This window comes from Tachysurus vachellii, chromosome 13 (assembly GCF_030014155.1).
Source record: "Tachysurus vachellii isolate PV-2020 chromosome 13, HZAU_Pvac_v1, whole genome shotgun sequence".
NCBI lineage: Eukaryota > Metazoa > Chordata > Actinopteri > Siluriformes > Bagridae > Tachysurus > Tachysurus vachellii.
Genome location: NC_083472.1, coordinates 10864023 through 10880139, shown reverse-complemented (window position 1 = coordinate 10880139; position 16117 = coordinate 10864023). Strand labels below are relative to the sequence as shown.

The 16117-nt window shown below is 36.8% G+C and overlaps 1 protein-coding gene across 1 annotated transcript in view; it reads right to left on the bottom strand.

The window, feature by feature from the left end:
- Positions 1 to 16117, bottom strand: part of snx25 (sorting nexin 25) — a 34864-nt gene that overhangs the window by 7662 nt on the left and 11085 nt on the right. The window contains exons 4-11 of the mRNA XM_060885000.1: positions 15646 to 15818; positions 11406 to 11592; positions 8673 to 8743; positions 6465 to 6655; positions 3379 to 3510; positions 1702 to 1977; positions 991 to 1155; positions 365 to 496 (exon numbers count right to left, since the gene is read on the bottom strand). Coding sequence (XP_060740983.1) covers positions 365 to 496; positions 991 to 1155; positions 1702 to 1977; positions 3379 to 3510; positions 6465 to 6655; positions 8673 to 8743; positions 11406 to 11592; positions 15646 to 15818 — 1327 coding nt within the window. The remainder of the gene's footprint in view (positions 1 to 364; positions 497 to 990; positions 1156 to 1701; positions 1978 to 3378; positions 3511 to 6464; positions 6656 to 8672; positions 8744 to 11405; positions 11593 to 15645; positions 15819 to 16117) is intronic.

Below are 16117 nucleotides of genomic sequence, written 5' to 3'. Positions count from 1 at the left end.
TCACTTGCATTCTGTCCTTTTTGCCAAATCAAAGTTATAATCTTTAAATCGTGAGTGAAGCACATTCACAATGTATTACAGGGGATTGGATTCAAACTCAAAGTACATGGAGGCTGCTTTTATCCCCTTTCACTCCATGACTGGTTTAAAACCTCTAGTAGATACTTCTGTGTTTCTATATTACAGAAGATTGAAGGGAACAGTGATGTTTGAAATGATTTTTGTATATTTATTCCTTAAAAAAAGGAAGAGTTTAGAGTTTAATACAAATCTATTTGTGCCTCTCTCGGTAGCAGTTTAATTTTGAAGGGAAAAAAAATAATCTGTTGTTCCAAAAGCATCATAGGGCACCCAGAAGGCTGACCTCAGCAGTGTTAATCATAGCTCTCCATGTGCCCAGATTCTCACACCACCAGTCTGTGCGCGAGATATGCAGCTGCAGGTCACTGTGCTCCTTCTCCATCACCCCAATCTCCTCTTTCAGGAGCGACACAATCTGCATACACAAATACATACAGTATTCAAACACAACAATGCTGGCAATCCCAACACAGCAGCAAGTGAAGAGTCTGTTTGTTTTATGGCTATAAATAAATTAAAGCACAATACTCATGAAGAAAAAAAATTCAGCAAAACTAATTTCACAAATATCCTTGATTGTGTGTGCTCCAGAAAAGGACTTGGACAGAAAGCACATGTCTGAGCAAAAGAGTGGTTTTATTGAAGATAAACACGTACGCTGACCTTGGGGTTAACAGGCACATATGGAACAACTGAAGGCATCATTAATAAATCAGGCTATAGTGAGGCCAAGCCATCACTGTTTAGGGCCAGAGGAAAGAGCAGATACATTTCCACAGTAAGAGCAATGGAGATCTATATCCTGCTTGCTAATTTTAGAACTACAATCAATCGGGAGCTTAGTTGTGTTGTTTGCATGTGCAATGGATCGTCTGTCCCTTTAATAGCCCTATTTAAATAAATACTAACCTTTTTGTCCGGTCTGGGTGCATTCTGTATAGAGCCCAGTGCTTGGCGTTTGTACTCCAGTCTTTCATAGAGATGCTGGAGTTTGTTAGCAGCATAGCTGGCCTGCTCATTTATACCTTTACTGCCCTCGTCTAGAGTCACCTCTGCCCCCTCCATGGTCTGACACTGCATACACACATACAAGAGATGACAAACATGGAGTCATGATTTTTAAAAAAAAAAAAAAAAAAAAAAAAAAGTGCAGTGATAGCATTACTAAAGTTAATAGCTCACAGCCTTTTTATTTCGCAACAGTGAAGCTTGAATGACTATAGGATAATGCTGTTCTTTTTATTCTGTGGGAAAAGAGCCAAAACTGCATGTATGAATTAGTTATAATTTTATAGGTAGCTATAAATAACTATTTTATTTAATCCGAGCCAAGCTCTGCAGAACGTGAGTTGCATAGGAACATGGGTAGCTGAGTGACTAGAAACTGGTCCGTGTGCTTTACTGAAAGCAAAACTGGTGAAAATCTGTGTCACTGTGATGCTGTGTCTTTGACATTAGCATTTTAGCCTCCTGACTTATTATAGGATATGAAAAGATTGACTGTTACTTCTAAATTGTTTAGCATGGTGTTTAGCTAATATCAAATGTTTAACTGTCAGTCATTATGCCCTTTTCTTCAAACAGCCCTTCACATCTAGGTATTATGATGCAGGTACTCACGCCATCATCTTTTTCCTCACTGCTGGATTGTGAGCTGCTTCTTTGCTCCTCCCGCTTGATAAGACGCTCATACAGGTCGCTCACAAGGAATGAGGGGTAATATCGTTCCTTCATTGTCTCATAGACGTCGCTCTGGATCTTGTGAAACACATCTGTGCCTTTGTTCCCTACCAGAGTCTGCTGGATCTCCTTATACAGAGCTTTCTCCACTGGGATCTCCCGACTCTCTACAAAGAAATTCTGGTAGATTTCACCAACCAGCTGTGGCACCTCACTCTGTACGGCAAAGAAAAAAAAAATCTGATTCAGAAAATGTGTATTGGTCTAGGCAGAACTAGTCAGGGTTGTCCAGTTTGTTCGCAATAATCAATAATGTATCAGTGACAGTTTAAGCATGTTGAGTCTAGACTTTCAAAACATGGTGTTAATAAATATAAAATATAAAAAACATAATAAATCGAATAGGTAACAATCTGGATGCTACACTTTAAATCAACTTATTATGTAGTGGCTAAATAAATGTTGTTGTTTTTTTTAACAAGTAATTCAATTGATATATTCAGCTTGTAGACCAAAAATAAATTACACGGCCATATGGCTTTAATTAAAATAACAATATACCATCAGCATGGAAAACACTGTAGGAATATTAAAAAGCAGTGGAACTTGCAGATTAGGTCAACAGCAACAATGGCATCAATCAGCAGTTCTACATTTTCCCTTCATCAAGAAAACAGCTTGTTAACCAAATGCATATGGATTCCCATTGTTATTGCAGAGGTTTCTTTGCAACATTTCGAATATAATAATAATAATTATTATTATTATTATTACAATAATAATTACACATTCATTAGCTCCAAATTTGGACAAGTAAATGACTGTGTAAATGGTCAGTGGTCAATCACATGACGTGTACTGATGCTTTTGGCTCACAAAACTGAATGAAATCATGACTCATGGCTCATAAAAAATGAGTCTTCTGTCAAGAAATTAAGCAATTTCAGAGATGATGTTTCATCTTTGTTTTATATACTTGTCTTCCTAAAATCCACTTCAAAACTAAACTGGCAATATGAGGCAATTAAAACAGTGCTTTGAAGAAAATAAATACAATAAAAAGCATGAAAATAATTAAACTCTGACCTTCTATGATGGCCTAAAGGGTATCAAGGGTGTCATGGGTATGAATTACTTATACTTCCATGTAAAACTTTGTATAAAGAATCGCATCATGCTGCATTTTTATGCCTTGGGGCCACTTTTTCATAACAATACTTGCATTATTTGCTTTCCCAGGCATTATGTCAAATTACCAAATTGTGATAAGAAGCACTGATTGTAATGCTGGAGACCAGTTCTGTATGTTTTCAGCAATACTTCAGCTGCATTTCGGTAAAAAGGAAAACAGAAATCAAAACAGAAGTGCTGTGTTCAACATAAAATAATGCCTCCAGCAGATTTAACAATGCAACGCAGGCCAACTTGTGCTCATCAGATGAACTTGTGCTCATCATATGATATTGTTAACTAACAAAGTACAAGAGAAAGAGCTGCATTCAGAAATAAAGGCTAATCAGCTGCTCAGTAGTTGACTGCCGTAAGAGTTCAAACTACAAGCAAATATTCTCCTTGTTTCAAAATTAAGCCTCAAGAAGATACAAACATTTCTCTCACCTTGTTAGCACTTTTGAGCATCTCCACCAACTCCCAAAAACTGATGAGGGCTCTCTTATCCACACGCTCCATATAAACACGGAAATGCTCCCGGAACATAGCGTTAGACATGATCTCCTCAAACTGAAGAATCTGTGTGAGCAAAGAGGAAATCAGTAAATAAGAGACAAAGGTGCTTTATGTGCACATATTCATATAAGTATCCGTTTTCAGATTCAAAACAGAAAATGGTGCGGTCTAGACAAGGTTTTTTCCTTTTAAACTGAATTTTACAACTACACCTTCGAAACACTGAATAAGGACTCAGAGATAATGTTGGGTTATATTTCTTTTACAAATTATAGCAACAAGCAGGAATTTGCAGAACATAACTAAATTCCCAACCAAATGCTCTATGAACCTTATGAATAAATACTCTGAAGCATATTTAAATGATCACACATTATATACACTATATAGCCAAAAGCATGTAAACAAACACCTGACTGTCACTCATATGTCCATTTCAAAACCACAGCCCCTTCTTTGCTGCAATAACGTCCGCCAATCTTCTGTGTAGACTTTCTACAAGAACACTTTGGAATGTGGTTATGGTGTCCCATTATGCCTATTCAGCCACACATGCATTAGTGAGGACACACACTGATATAATGTGGGAAGGCCTTGCTTCAGATTCATCCCAGATGTGTTCAGTGGGGTTCAACTAAGGGCTCAGGCAACTAGAGTTTTTTCACATCAACCCTGGCAAACTGTCCTCCAGGACTGCGATGGTGAATTGAAACAGATTTGAGTCCCTTAGTGAAAAAGAAGTCTTAATAATACATCATATACTCAACACAGAGAGTATATTCTGTAAGATACGAACACTGTTTGTACAGAAACATTGTGGTAATATGGCTTTATTTTAGAACTATGAAATACAGAAAGTACAAATCCATGAAACATTAAAACAGTAAGACTTAAGATAGCAAATAACTTAAGTGAGCAGTCTTTAGTGGGCAGTAACACTACTGCTGTGCTATTCCTGATGATGACTGAAGCAGGCATCTCTATAGGCTACACTAAAAATATAATGTAACTGTGTGGGTGCTAGACTTCTAGTGATTCTAAATTCGATTATAGTCTTATTAGTATGCAAGAAGGCTGCTGTATAGCTAAACGCTCAAGTTTATAGCACTTCCTGACACCTTGGTACATTGGCTGGATAAAGAGTTCATTATTACCCAGAGATTCTAGAGAATCAAAATGACAGAGAACTCAAATAACAGAACAGCCCATGTTAGCTGAATCTGAGAACAAGTCTTCATATCTGGTGAGCCTCGAAGAACACAATAAATTGTCAGTCTCTGACAGTCCCCAGGTACAATGTGAACGGACAGCTATTAAACTTGGTCCTCAGAGACAAGCAGAGGCAAACCTGTGTGCTTTATAATGAAGTCCCCATATAGACCTGATGAGAACACCATGTAAAGCCACTAAATGAAGGGCAAGGTTATGCTAAAGTAAGTTCCTATCTGAGAAAGGTGGAGAGACAGAGAAGAGAACAAAGGAGCAAAGGGATGTGGGTGGAGAGAAACGGCAAGTAAATACAGCAGCATTATTATTGGTGTGTGTTTTGCTGGTTAAAGCTATTTTTGCAAAAAGAAATCAAGGCAGTAAAAATGTGGCCTTATAATAACTCTTCATTTCTAAGAGTGAACGTTGTCTTCAATTTTGAATTGGACAGACAGAAGAAGAATTTTTGAAATGTTCAGCACAATCAATCAACTTGAAAGCAGGTGCCTGATGATTAATTATGAAGCATCAGATCTGCAGCAGAGTTTTTAAAACACTCCTTAAATTCTGTCGTACAAATTTTGTTTGGAATCCCCATAATTCTCATTCATGCAACCATGTTTCTTTCTTTTTTTTTTAATGCTATCTGGTAAGTATTGCACTTAAAATCATATGTAAAAGAAAGTAAACCTATTCAGAACCAGGTGGGAAAAATGAGAGGAAATGTACACTCAATCTACTACCACAATGATCCAAAGAGAAAATCATTGCAAGAAGAAAGCCCATGCGTTATGACCTCAGAGAAGCAAGTGTTGCAGCTCATCACTCTGGATAAGGTTGTAAGTCCATCACCACACAATTTGAAATTTACCCTTCTACAGTGAAAAGGATTGGTTACAAATGGAGAGCCTTCAAGACAGTTTCCCAGGACTGCACATCCAACAAATTCAGACCAAGCTTGTACTGTTTTTTGCTAGGAGATCTCAAGATACTCAAGAGCCACATAATGTAACCTACTGGTTTCTGTAAGCACATTACATGTTTAGGTTCATGATTATAATGTCTGGGTATCTTGGAAAACAACAACATGGTTTCACTAAATTCCACCTGAACAAACCAATTTCTGATTTTGATGAGACCAAGATGGAGATGTTTGGTCACTATACATAATGTCATGATCGAATAAAAATCTGAGAAAAAAAAAAAAACCTGAGATTATCTGTTTGTTTATAGATGTTAGTGAAGATCACACATTTATTATTAAGGCTCTAAGAAATAAAATATAGAATTGACGGCTAACATTACATCTTGTAAGACAACCTTTGTTATTTATCAGTTTCATGTTTTAAAAGCTTACAAGTTTTAAAAGTTTTACAAGTTTGCAAAACTCCATTCTGTTCCTATTTGGATTAAAATAACTCGATTGCGATTGAATCGTGACCCTTAAAGAGACCCTGGAACTTAATAAAAAAATTTTTTTTAAACTATTTTTAATTCTATTCCAAGTAAACAAGAACAACAATGCACAGTAGAGCTGCTCCGGTGTTGTGTGAGCACAATTGAATTGTGCTATTATCCATAACTTCTAAACATCTCATTTATCTTAGTTCTTTGTAATGTGTACATTGTGAAAATGCATCACAATAACAGTAAAAATGTAATTCACTACAGATGAAACAGCAGCAGCACCACTGCACATTTTAACTTATGAAATAGAAATATTCCTAGTTAGATTTCAATATTCTCGAGATTGGATTTGTCTGAATAGTGATGAGCTATGCTGATACATGGAGCCGTATTTTTCTCCTCACCTTCTGGCTCTGAGGTCCATCTCCTTCATCTTGGTTCCCGTCTTCCTGCTGCTCGTAGTTTGGACCCCCCAGCAGCCGGATCCTCTTTTCACACTGCTTCTTGGCCACGGTGAGCTGGTTAATATAGCGTTTCATATTCCTAGCTCGTAGCAAGTCCGCTTTCATAGCAGCCGTCTCCTTCCCTTTACTGTCTAAAGAGTTGGGAGAGAGAAACCAAGAATGAACGTAGCAGACCTAAAAGAGTGGGAAAACAAAAATCCTTGCAGGATAACTATAGGAAGATAAAAGGGAAAATATAATTTTAGGCCATATAAAAGAGAGTATCCCAACACTGCCTTGTAGTACATTTCTCATATCAGGCAAGGCACTTCTCTAGAGCACAAGAAAAGCCGACAAAATGCTAAAACAAATTTTGTAATAAAATCCTAATCACATTAAGGTCCAGTGATGGGCTGTGAGAGACTCACTGAGCCATTAATAACATTCGAAATGATTTTTTCAATATTATGGTAATGAATGCTCTATTTGAGTACTGTGATCAGAAAAGCTAGATATTGTCCATTTTATCTCGCGTTTTGTTGTGGAAATGCAGCCGCAGAGATCCAGCTGTAAAGCAGTGATCATCCTAAATCTCTGGCACTAGAAAAATGAGTAGTCACTGAGTACAGACATATCAGCATGTTCTTGTGGGCATTGAAGACAAAGGAAATGCAGGTAGAGGAAAAAAATTTTTGTTTTTTTATAAAAGAAAAAAAAAAGAAAGGAGAAAGGGGAATTAATTTTCGATCTCTGTGTGCTTCTTCCACAGAAGGGCAGCCTTGTAGGAGCAGTTATTGATTGGCCCATTACTGATGTCTGGGAGCTGACAGAAAAAAAAAAAAAAAAAAATAGATAGATAGATAGATAGATAGATAGAGAGAGAGCACGAGAAAGAGAGAGAACTTCATTTGAGTAACCAAAAAACCTTTCAACTCAGGCTTACTCATCCATTACATTGCTCATTTATTTATTTGAGGTACATAATTTTTACAAAAAGATGAGTAATAAGAATCGTTTCACAGTGATGAAACTCTTTTTGGGTTTTTGACAAGGAATACTCTCGGTGTCTGTTGATCAATCTACTGATGAACCTGTGCTTCTTTGTGTTATGAAAGACTGCTTTCAATCTATTCAAAAAAAGTTATATTACAGATTATATGCTATATTGAATTTCAACCTGGCTGCACAATACAACATATAGAGCTTGAGTTTGGATATTTCAGATCAACATTGTATCATTAAAACCCATTTCTATACATCTAGATCATTCTTATTCAGTATTCCAAAAAAGGTGCAATATATCGAAAACAGCGGTTTGTACAAAAAATAAAAAACTTTGACAGCTATGTTAAAAAATAGCCAAAATACTCAAACACAAAACATCAAAACACAAAAAAGTAAGCCTTTCAGAGAATGACATTTAGAGCAGTTGCTCCTTTTTCTGGACTACAGAGTAATTGGAAGAGGATGCATTAAATGTCATCTCTATCTGATTACATTTAATGAAGCGGCTACAATTACAGACCTGCCTAAAGCCTGTATGACGTGTAAAGCCTTTGCTATAGTTATGCAGACATCATATTTACTTGCATTAAGGTCACGTTCCTCAGACCTAGCCCAACATCTCAAAATAATAAAAAAAGTAAAATCCTTTTGCTTCCCTTTGGAAGCAATTCAGATGGATTGGAACTGATGGAATTACTATTGGTTAGACCAATAGTAGAGAAAAGTAAAGAGTATGCAATACATGTGGCATCCATTTAAAACCCATCACATGGACAAATAATCTATCACTTTGAACACTACAGGCAATGTCGAATGGAATTGTGCATTTTTGGATGCACCTCCACCAGAAATACATAGTTTTGTACAAAATCCATTACCCTGCAAAGACTCTGCATTAAATTACCATACAATTACAATATAATATTAATATACAAAAGGAAAAAGCATCCGTTTAATTACCAGCATCATCCATATTAGTCAGTGTCATCATCTGAGATAAAAGCCTAAATGTTGACTAAATGTTGCATAATTTTGGGTCATTTAAACCTTTTAAAACTTTGTTAAAATGTATAGATAATGTAAGAGCTGAAACTGAACACAGCACACAGGAATAGCACATCTACTGTTACATAAGTGATTTATCAGCATCTTTTATAGACATACCTTTCTGCTTCTTGAGCTGGGGAATGCTGCTGATAGTGGTGGCCTGAATAATCTCCACAACTATCTGATACCTGGTAAGGTACAAAGAAATGCAAGTTAGTGTTTATTGGCCTCCTTTACCAAACAAACACTTATTTTGTTGACTATTCCTTATGGACAGTTACTTTGGAAGACTGTCTGGTTGATTGGTCGAGCAGCATTCGAAAACTGCACTGGGACTTTTCACTGTTTGTATCACTCCGCTCATCAGTTATGTCACATAAAATCCACTAGCTAGTTCAGTAGTGTTAGTGACTTCATCAGAAGACATTGTAAACAACACTTTACTGTATATCGTCCTACTTCAGGATCTATTACTGTTATGGGAGCAAAAATATTCAAAACCTTATCCAGAATGTCTTATGCAATATTGCACCCTCAATCATGTGATATTGCTTTATTCACTCCCTAGCTCTAGACAGTGAAAGTAAGAGAGAGATAGGATGCACGGAATAAATTGAGCTCAGTGAATGTCATACTGTATTACTTTAAATGAGACATCTGCTCTAGCTAGGTGTAGTGAACAATAGATTTGCAATAAACATAGATTTGCCATAAGTATCATGTCTTCCTGATACTCAGCGCTTTAACCAATGATTTCAAAAATTAGTGTTGTGGGTGTAAAGACTTGTCACGAATCTCGTAGAAATTGTGATGAACATAAAGACAGGATTTTTTCAGTATGCAAAAAGTTGGGGATTGCTGTAAAGAAAGGGGTTGCTGTAAACTAACGCTACAGTTTTTATGAAAATGGTTTATAAAGCTGTTTGAAGGCAGCAGTGCAATAAGCAGCGTGTTTAATTCATATTCTTATTACCATTAAACTATTTGTAAAATGTTCGATTTTCACATTGAATTTAAATCTTTTCTTCTGTTGCCTGAAATACATTTAATCATTTTTTTTAAATAACAAATTTTGGGCAGAAATATTTTTGGATAACCCTAACTAATATACATCACTGATGTTAACTATATACATACGTCTCTAATGTTAGCCAATGCAAACACACTGGCAGATTTTATTTGTGGGAAAATCGAGACAAAACCTGACTAACGTTAGAATGGGGTGGGAAAGGTGTCAGTTCATATCCGCGAGATCACGACACCAACATTACACCAGCTGTCAAGCATTCCAGACAAACGTGTTGAGCAAAGGGTTTGCAGTTTCGTTCAGGAAGGAAAAGAAAAGCGTTAACTTGTTGCGGTTTACTCTGATGTTAAGAGACAGAATTCATACGCAAAATACAAAAAAAAAGTGTGCAATCCCTTCCAGAACTTATCAATCTGAACACTACATTACAGGTCATATAATAGAGCAAAATCTGATTACTACTGGAAAAGTTTACAAACATTGTCCATATTAGGCCTGAACGTAGCCAAGTTAACTGAGTCCTTATGTGAAGTACTGATGTCACCTAATGTCGCTAGTTCAAATAATTGCTGTTACAAAAAAATAAATGGATGTTGACCTAGGATGTCTAACCAAGGAAATCTCTCAAATACAAAATATAGTTTGCTAAAACAGTGTAATCCTAATACTGTATCACTATGGTTGTTCAGCATTCGCAAAGGAATTAGCATTTCCGATTTTATTATTGTATAATAAATTCATTTATCTCACGGTTAAATATTTAACAGTAAGATAAGTGACCATGGTAACTTACTAAGCCATATACTAAGGCTTCAATATCTACCATATGCCAAATATATCTTCTCTATCATTTCTAATCTCTCTCTGAATATCTAACAGCCATCATATCATTTTCACACTCATGTCATAGCTTTTCAGAAGGCTAATGTTTACCCGTGTCGCCTAGTAACCGACTCATTAATGCCAACCAGAGCAGCCACTGGTGTGAATCAATAAAGTGGCTGGGGGAGGATATCACAGTTCTGTCTTTAAATCCTACTAAATCACCACATTAGAATTGCTCTGCTTTTTTCCACCACAGCACAATATCACAAAGTTCGCCTTTCAGGCAAAGACATCAGGTAATTAGTTATGAGGCAGTAACAGAAAGCCTGGTTCATGCTATTGTACAAGATCCTTCTCAGGAAATCGTTAATAGTGACTTTTCCACATACTGAGCTTGATACAATTCAATTCATCTCAAATGATTCACAGCGATTTAAAATAAAAATGAAAAAGTGAATAATGAATTATCATGGAAACCGGCCCATTAGGTGAAAAGCTCATTACCTCTGGAATAAAGTCACTAAGGAGGCTTTTCACCATGTATCACTAAACAATCACTAAACTGTAGTAGTAGTAGTAATAATAATAAATCTCAGATATGAAGTGTTGTCTTTTTGCAGTGTGATTGCACTTTTCATTTCCATAAACAAAAGCCAAGCCTCTCTTTCACTGCCTCAGATCAATAATTCCGAAACTTTCTGCTGAGTTTTCCAATGTCATTTATTACTCACAGCGGCACTAATCTCGTTAGCCTTCCAGCACTTCTGCCTTCTCAAATAGCGCAACTGTACTTACGTTTGACACAAAAAGTAAATATTCATCAAAATTTTCCCTGCAGTACATATGCAGTACTTCAAAATAACAAAGAACGCATCTGGCGTTGCAAGTTATCTTGGGTTACAAAACAATGAACAGTGCAAACTAATACTTGTGTGCATGTGTCTAGGACTTAAAGGTGAACAGACCTGGTGACAGCAGATGAGAATGGTTTGTCTCACCTGAGCTGTTTGAGGAAGTCAATGTCAGAGCTACTACTGATGAGTTTGATGAAATCTTCATAGGACGGCGCATACGTGTACGCTTTCTTATGGTGCTCGTTCACTTGCTCCCGATGTTCTAGCTGAGCCAACAGCATCTGGTTAATGTAGTCTGGATCACTTAGCACCTCCACCAATGGTTTTAACACTGACAGAGAAGACAGGTGTAAAAATACAAAGAGTGTTTAACTCCAAAGTGAAACACAAACACGTCCAGTGCATACATACTGGATCAGTTTTCACTAGCTTTCCTGCTAGAACATGAAGTTAATTGCAAAAATAAAAAAAAATAATAATAATTAAAAGTTTAAAAAAAAAAAAAAAAAAAATTGCATACCCTAATTTGAAACATGGTGCATTTACAGAAGATAAAGGTGATTTTAAGAATTAAAAGTATTGCAGAAAACACTTAATAGAAGCAACAAGTGTCCTAAACCAATTGTAACATTATCTACTGAATACAAGCCCCACTAATACTAAACAAAGATTAAATGTGTGAAATGAAGGAATGGGGAAGGGAGTTATGGCATATTGCACAGTATCACTCAAAACCTGTCAGTGAACCATGACACATTCTTCTTATTTCACTTTTGCCATTTACTCATGGTCTAACTTCAGCAGAACAGAAACATAAACAAAAGCTAAATATGTAACCAGCTATGGACTGCTGGTTTCCTTTTAAAGTGGAGAGGACATACTCTGATCCTAATGCTCTAATATAATTGGGCTTTTATAATATACAGTATATAGAGGGATTTGCAATTTTGCAGCACAGATTCAGTAATTTAAACTCTAGCGCTATACTAATCATTTATGCGTTTTCTTTCCAAAAATGGTTAAAGTATCATGAGTGAGAATTCACAATTTTTAGCCAAAAAGAAACAGAATTTCTATTTCAACAAGCAACAATAACACAAGTCTAAAGTGATTAACACTAACAATCAGACTTCACCACTCTTTTCTTTATAAATGCAAAGAACTGAAAATATAAAAGGAAGCCTTTCCAGGGCTGTAGTTCACTAGATCCTAAATGCCAAATGAAACATAGGAGAATTAACATTAAATGTTCAACAGACGGCCCAAGGCCTCGACATAGTGCTGGATGGCTGAAGCTCCACTGTGTAAATTAGTGCCAGGCTGCCAAGCAGTGAGCAAATAAAGGCCTGCCCATTCCCTGACAAATGCCCTTTACTGCTCGTACTGAGACAGAAACAATATGCCTGCTACATTTTAAGTCTGGCTGCAAATTCTAATAATAGTAGTAAGGAATTGTAGACATGATAAAAAAAAAAAAAAAAACGAACAAGTGAGCACGTTCAGAATAAAATGAGAAATTGTGATGCATCAATACCTATAATGGTATCAGGTACTGGTCTGATACAGTGCTCATTTATTCACAACTCTGATAAGTGACATTACATGGACTCACTAATGAACACATGACAATTAGCATAAGAAGGCAAAAACTAAAAAAAAAACCTTCGGCAACCAGACATGTTTATATTGCTTAAACACGCATTCACTCATTTTTAGTAGAGAACACAGCCTGAACATGCAGAGCTGGATCAGTGAGTATGTCATTAAAAAAGACTGCAAGCTGCCAGGAATCGTGTGTAGACAAAAATATTCACGGGTGTGAAGCAGTGACGTGGGCATGTGGAGAAAGTGTCAGATGCAACAGCACTTCAGTTCTGCGAGCACTGAGACATACACACTTGACTTGGCCCTTACTTACCAGGGTCTACACTTCAGTTAGCTTGTTAGTCAAGGACCAATTCATGGCACCTTGCACTCATTTTTCAAGACCATGCCCACTTATACAGCTCTGAGAACTATCCTAAAGCTCTCTATTGAAGGTAATGTTTAAACATAACACTCAGCATGAGAGCAATAAACAGCATAAAACAGAGCTAAATCAAATGTTATATGACTCCTCTGATTGCTTAATACTAAATAAGGGTTATTATTTTGTCATCAGGATCATCACTGATGACTACCAACAAGAAATGTGTGTGTGTGTGTGTGTGTGTGTGTGTGTATGTTATAAAAAAAGTCTCACAAATGAAAGAATGAAAAATATGTGCAGTGGTGAAACTTTAATTTTAAGAAATTTATAACAAATGCAGCTCTGCCGCCCAGGATATTCATGTATTAACTAAATTAAGAGATTTAGAAAAAACTCCATTTACAGCTTACATAACCTTTAATTGTTTCAATGCCCAAGTGGAATGTTTTAAGACTCATATTGTAGACAAAATGTTGAGTAAATGCTAATCACATTCTCTTCTGGGACAACAGATGTATACTAGCAAGGTCTCTGTTGGAGATTGCAATTTAAATAGTGATTTCATGGCAATCTGCTGACAAATTAAGTCAGTGAATTGACTAAGTGTATGATTAAAGACAATGTCAGGGGGACAAACAGAATAAAACCATGGCCAGACTTCGGATCAGCTCATATAGCAGTCCCAGAGTTTATTATGGCTCTCTGAAAGGGCACTGCGTTTCTCGAATGCAATTATGCAGTCAGGCACAAAGCAAGTTTGAGACTCAAATCAACATGTATTAAGGTAGCACATTCTAATTGGTGACAGATGAGGCAACCTGCTTAGACAGACAGATGCCAGGACAAATGGGAACAGCTTGCAAGGAGTAGAATCACTAATACTCCACAAACAAATCTAAAAGCACCGATCTTAGTGCAAGGTATGGTCACTGACAGACGTTGCTTAGTAACAGAGATTACAGAAAAAAGGAAAGGGAGGAAAAAAAAAAAAAAAAAAAAAAAAAGAGTCGTCGTCAAATTAGGCCCTGTGCATTTCCATCAGCTTGCTCTTTTCATCAATTCTGGGAGTCAAAGCGCTTACCTGTACTGTTTGCACAGAAGTGTGTCATCCTCTACAGACACCAAACTACCCAACACCCCAATTTACATACTGAATCGTTTTCTATATCTTGAAGTGCGTCATAATAAAATGTTGGCGTGTTTCTAACAGAATATTTTTTTCTACTCTCATCGGATCGATGCACACTGGTTTTGGAGCAATGTGGGTGGACAAATCAGTAATCAAACTGTCAGGAGCTTCCTGATAATTACTGGTGCCATTTAACAATCCTTACACGCTTCTTAACTGTTAGAAGCAGTACAGTTGAATACAGGCTTCATCCCCTGTGATTACAAATAAACAGCATCTTATGACTTTCTGACCTTGAAACTGAGTGAATTTTTCACAAGCCTCACAATACAAATATGCAGTGTTTGGTTAATGCCCAGTTGATCTAATGAAATTAAAAACGCTGGACACTTTTATGCGCTCGGCGAGTGCAGGTCTGTGCAGATGGCGTTAACTGAAATGCAGAAACGTTACATTGTGCAGCAAATGAAGTTGAAATTATTCCAGTGGCATTTGTTTTGGCACAATGACGTGAGGTATGTTGTGTTTACTAGAAAAAGCTAGTGCTTGATTTGGGATACTACCCAAAATAAAAACACTACATACTTAGGTACACTGTATAGAGTATATATATTTATATATACACACACACACACACACACCTCCCAAGCACTTTATTAGGAACACCTGTACACCTACTCATTCATGCAATCTAATCAGACAATAATATGGCCACAGGTATGAGCCAGCAGCTTTACATACTGTTCACATCAACCATTAGAATAGTGACAAAATGTGATCAACAATTTTGACTGTGGCGTGGTTGCTGGTGCAAGACAATCTGGTTTAAATATTTCTATAACGACTAATCTAGTGGGATTTGTTTTACACACAAAAGGATTTAGAAATTACTAATGCATGGAATGTTAATGCACAAAAAGAAAGAAAGAAAAAAGAAAAAGCAGAAAAGTCTTTAGGTGGTGGGTTAGCCACAAACCAACAGCATTTGAGATTCTAGTTCAAGTTTATTTTCCACACAATGACACCATTAAGTTGAACATGGAAGACCTTGAATAACTATTTGGTTTGGTAAAATTGATCCTAGCTTCAACAAAACTATCAGCAAAATTGCTAAATAATAAAACTTTTTCTAGATTTTAAGTATATATAGCATAAAAACTATAAAACTAGCACCTTTAGTACTTTTTACTGTGTTAAAAGACAAACCGCTGCACTTTAATGCATCATGTTCATAAAGAGAAAGCAGAACAGTGCATGAAGGGGTAGTTCAGTAAGAAATAGGTCACCTTTAGTGGCGATAACCTCAACCAGGACGAGCCGAAGACTGTGGGAGCGAGCGTCACGAAAAGGCAGCAAGCAAAGAACTAGTAGACGTGAACAGCAGCGCAGGAAACGCATCTCCTCATTGGGACTGCACAGACAAGGATGAAGCGGGAAGGCCCTGGGTAACTCTTCTTGCCTGCAGAGGGTTTGGTAAAGATGACAGGGAGATAATGAGTATGGAGGGTAAAAATTGAAATTAAAGAAGGGGTAAAGGAGGGAGGAAAAGAAATAAAGCCATAAGGGAGGGAAAAAGGCAATATGAACACAGTGGAAAACAATGAAGAAAAAAAAGCAAGGCAGTCAGTGAGTAGAAGACAAAGAGTGAGAGAAACTGCCTGGGACAGAGTTTGCGTTAGACTTCTACTCAGCTAACGAGCTCCGCTGATCGATCACTTCAAGACAGAGAACAATGAAGACATGATGGGCACATTGACT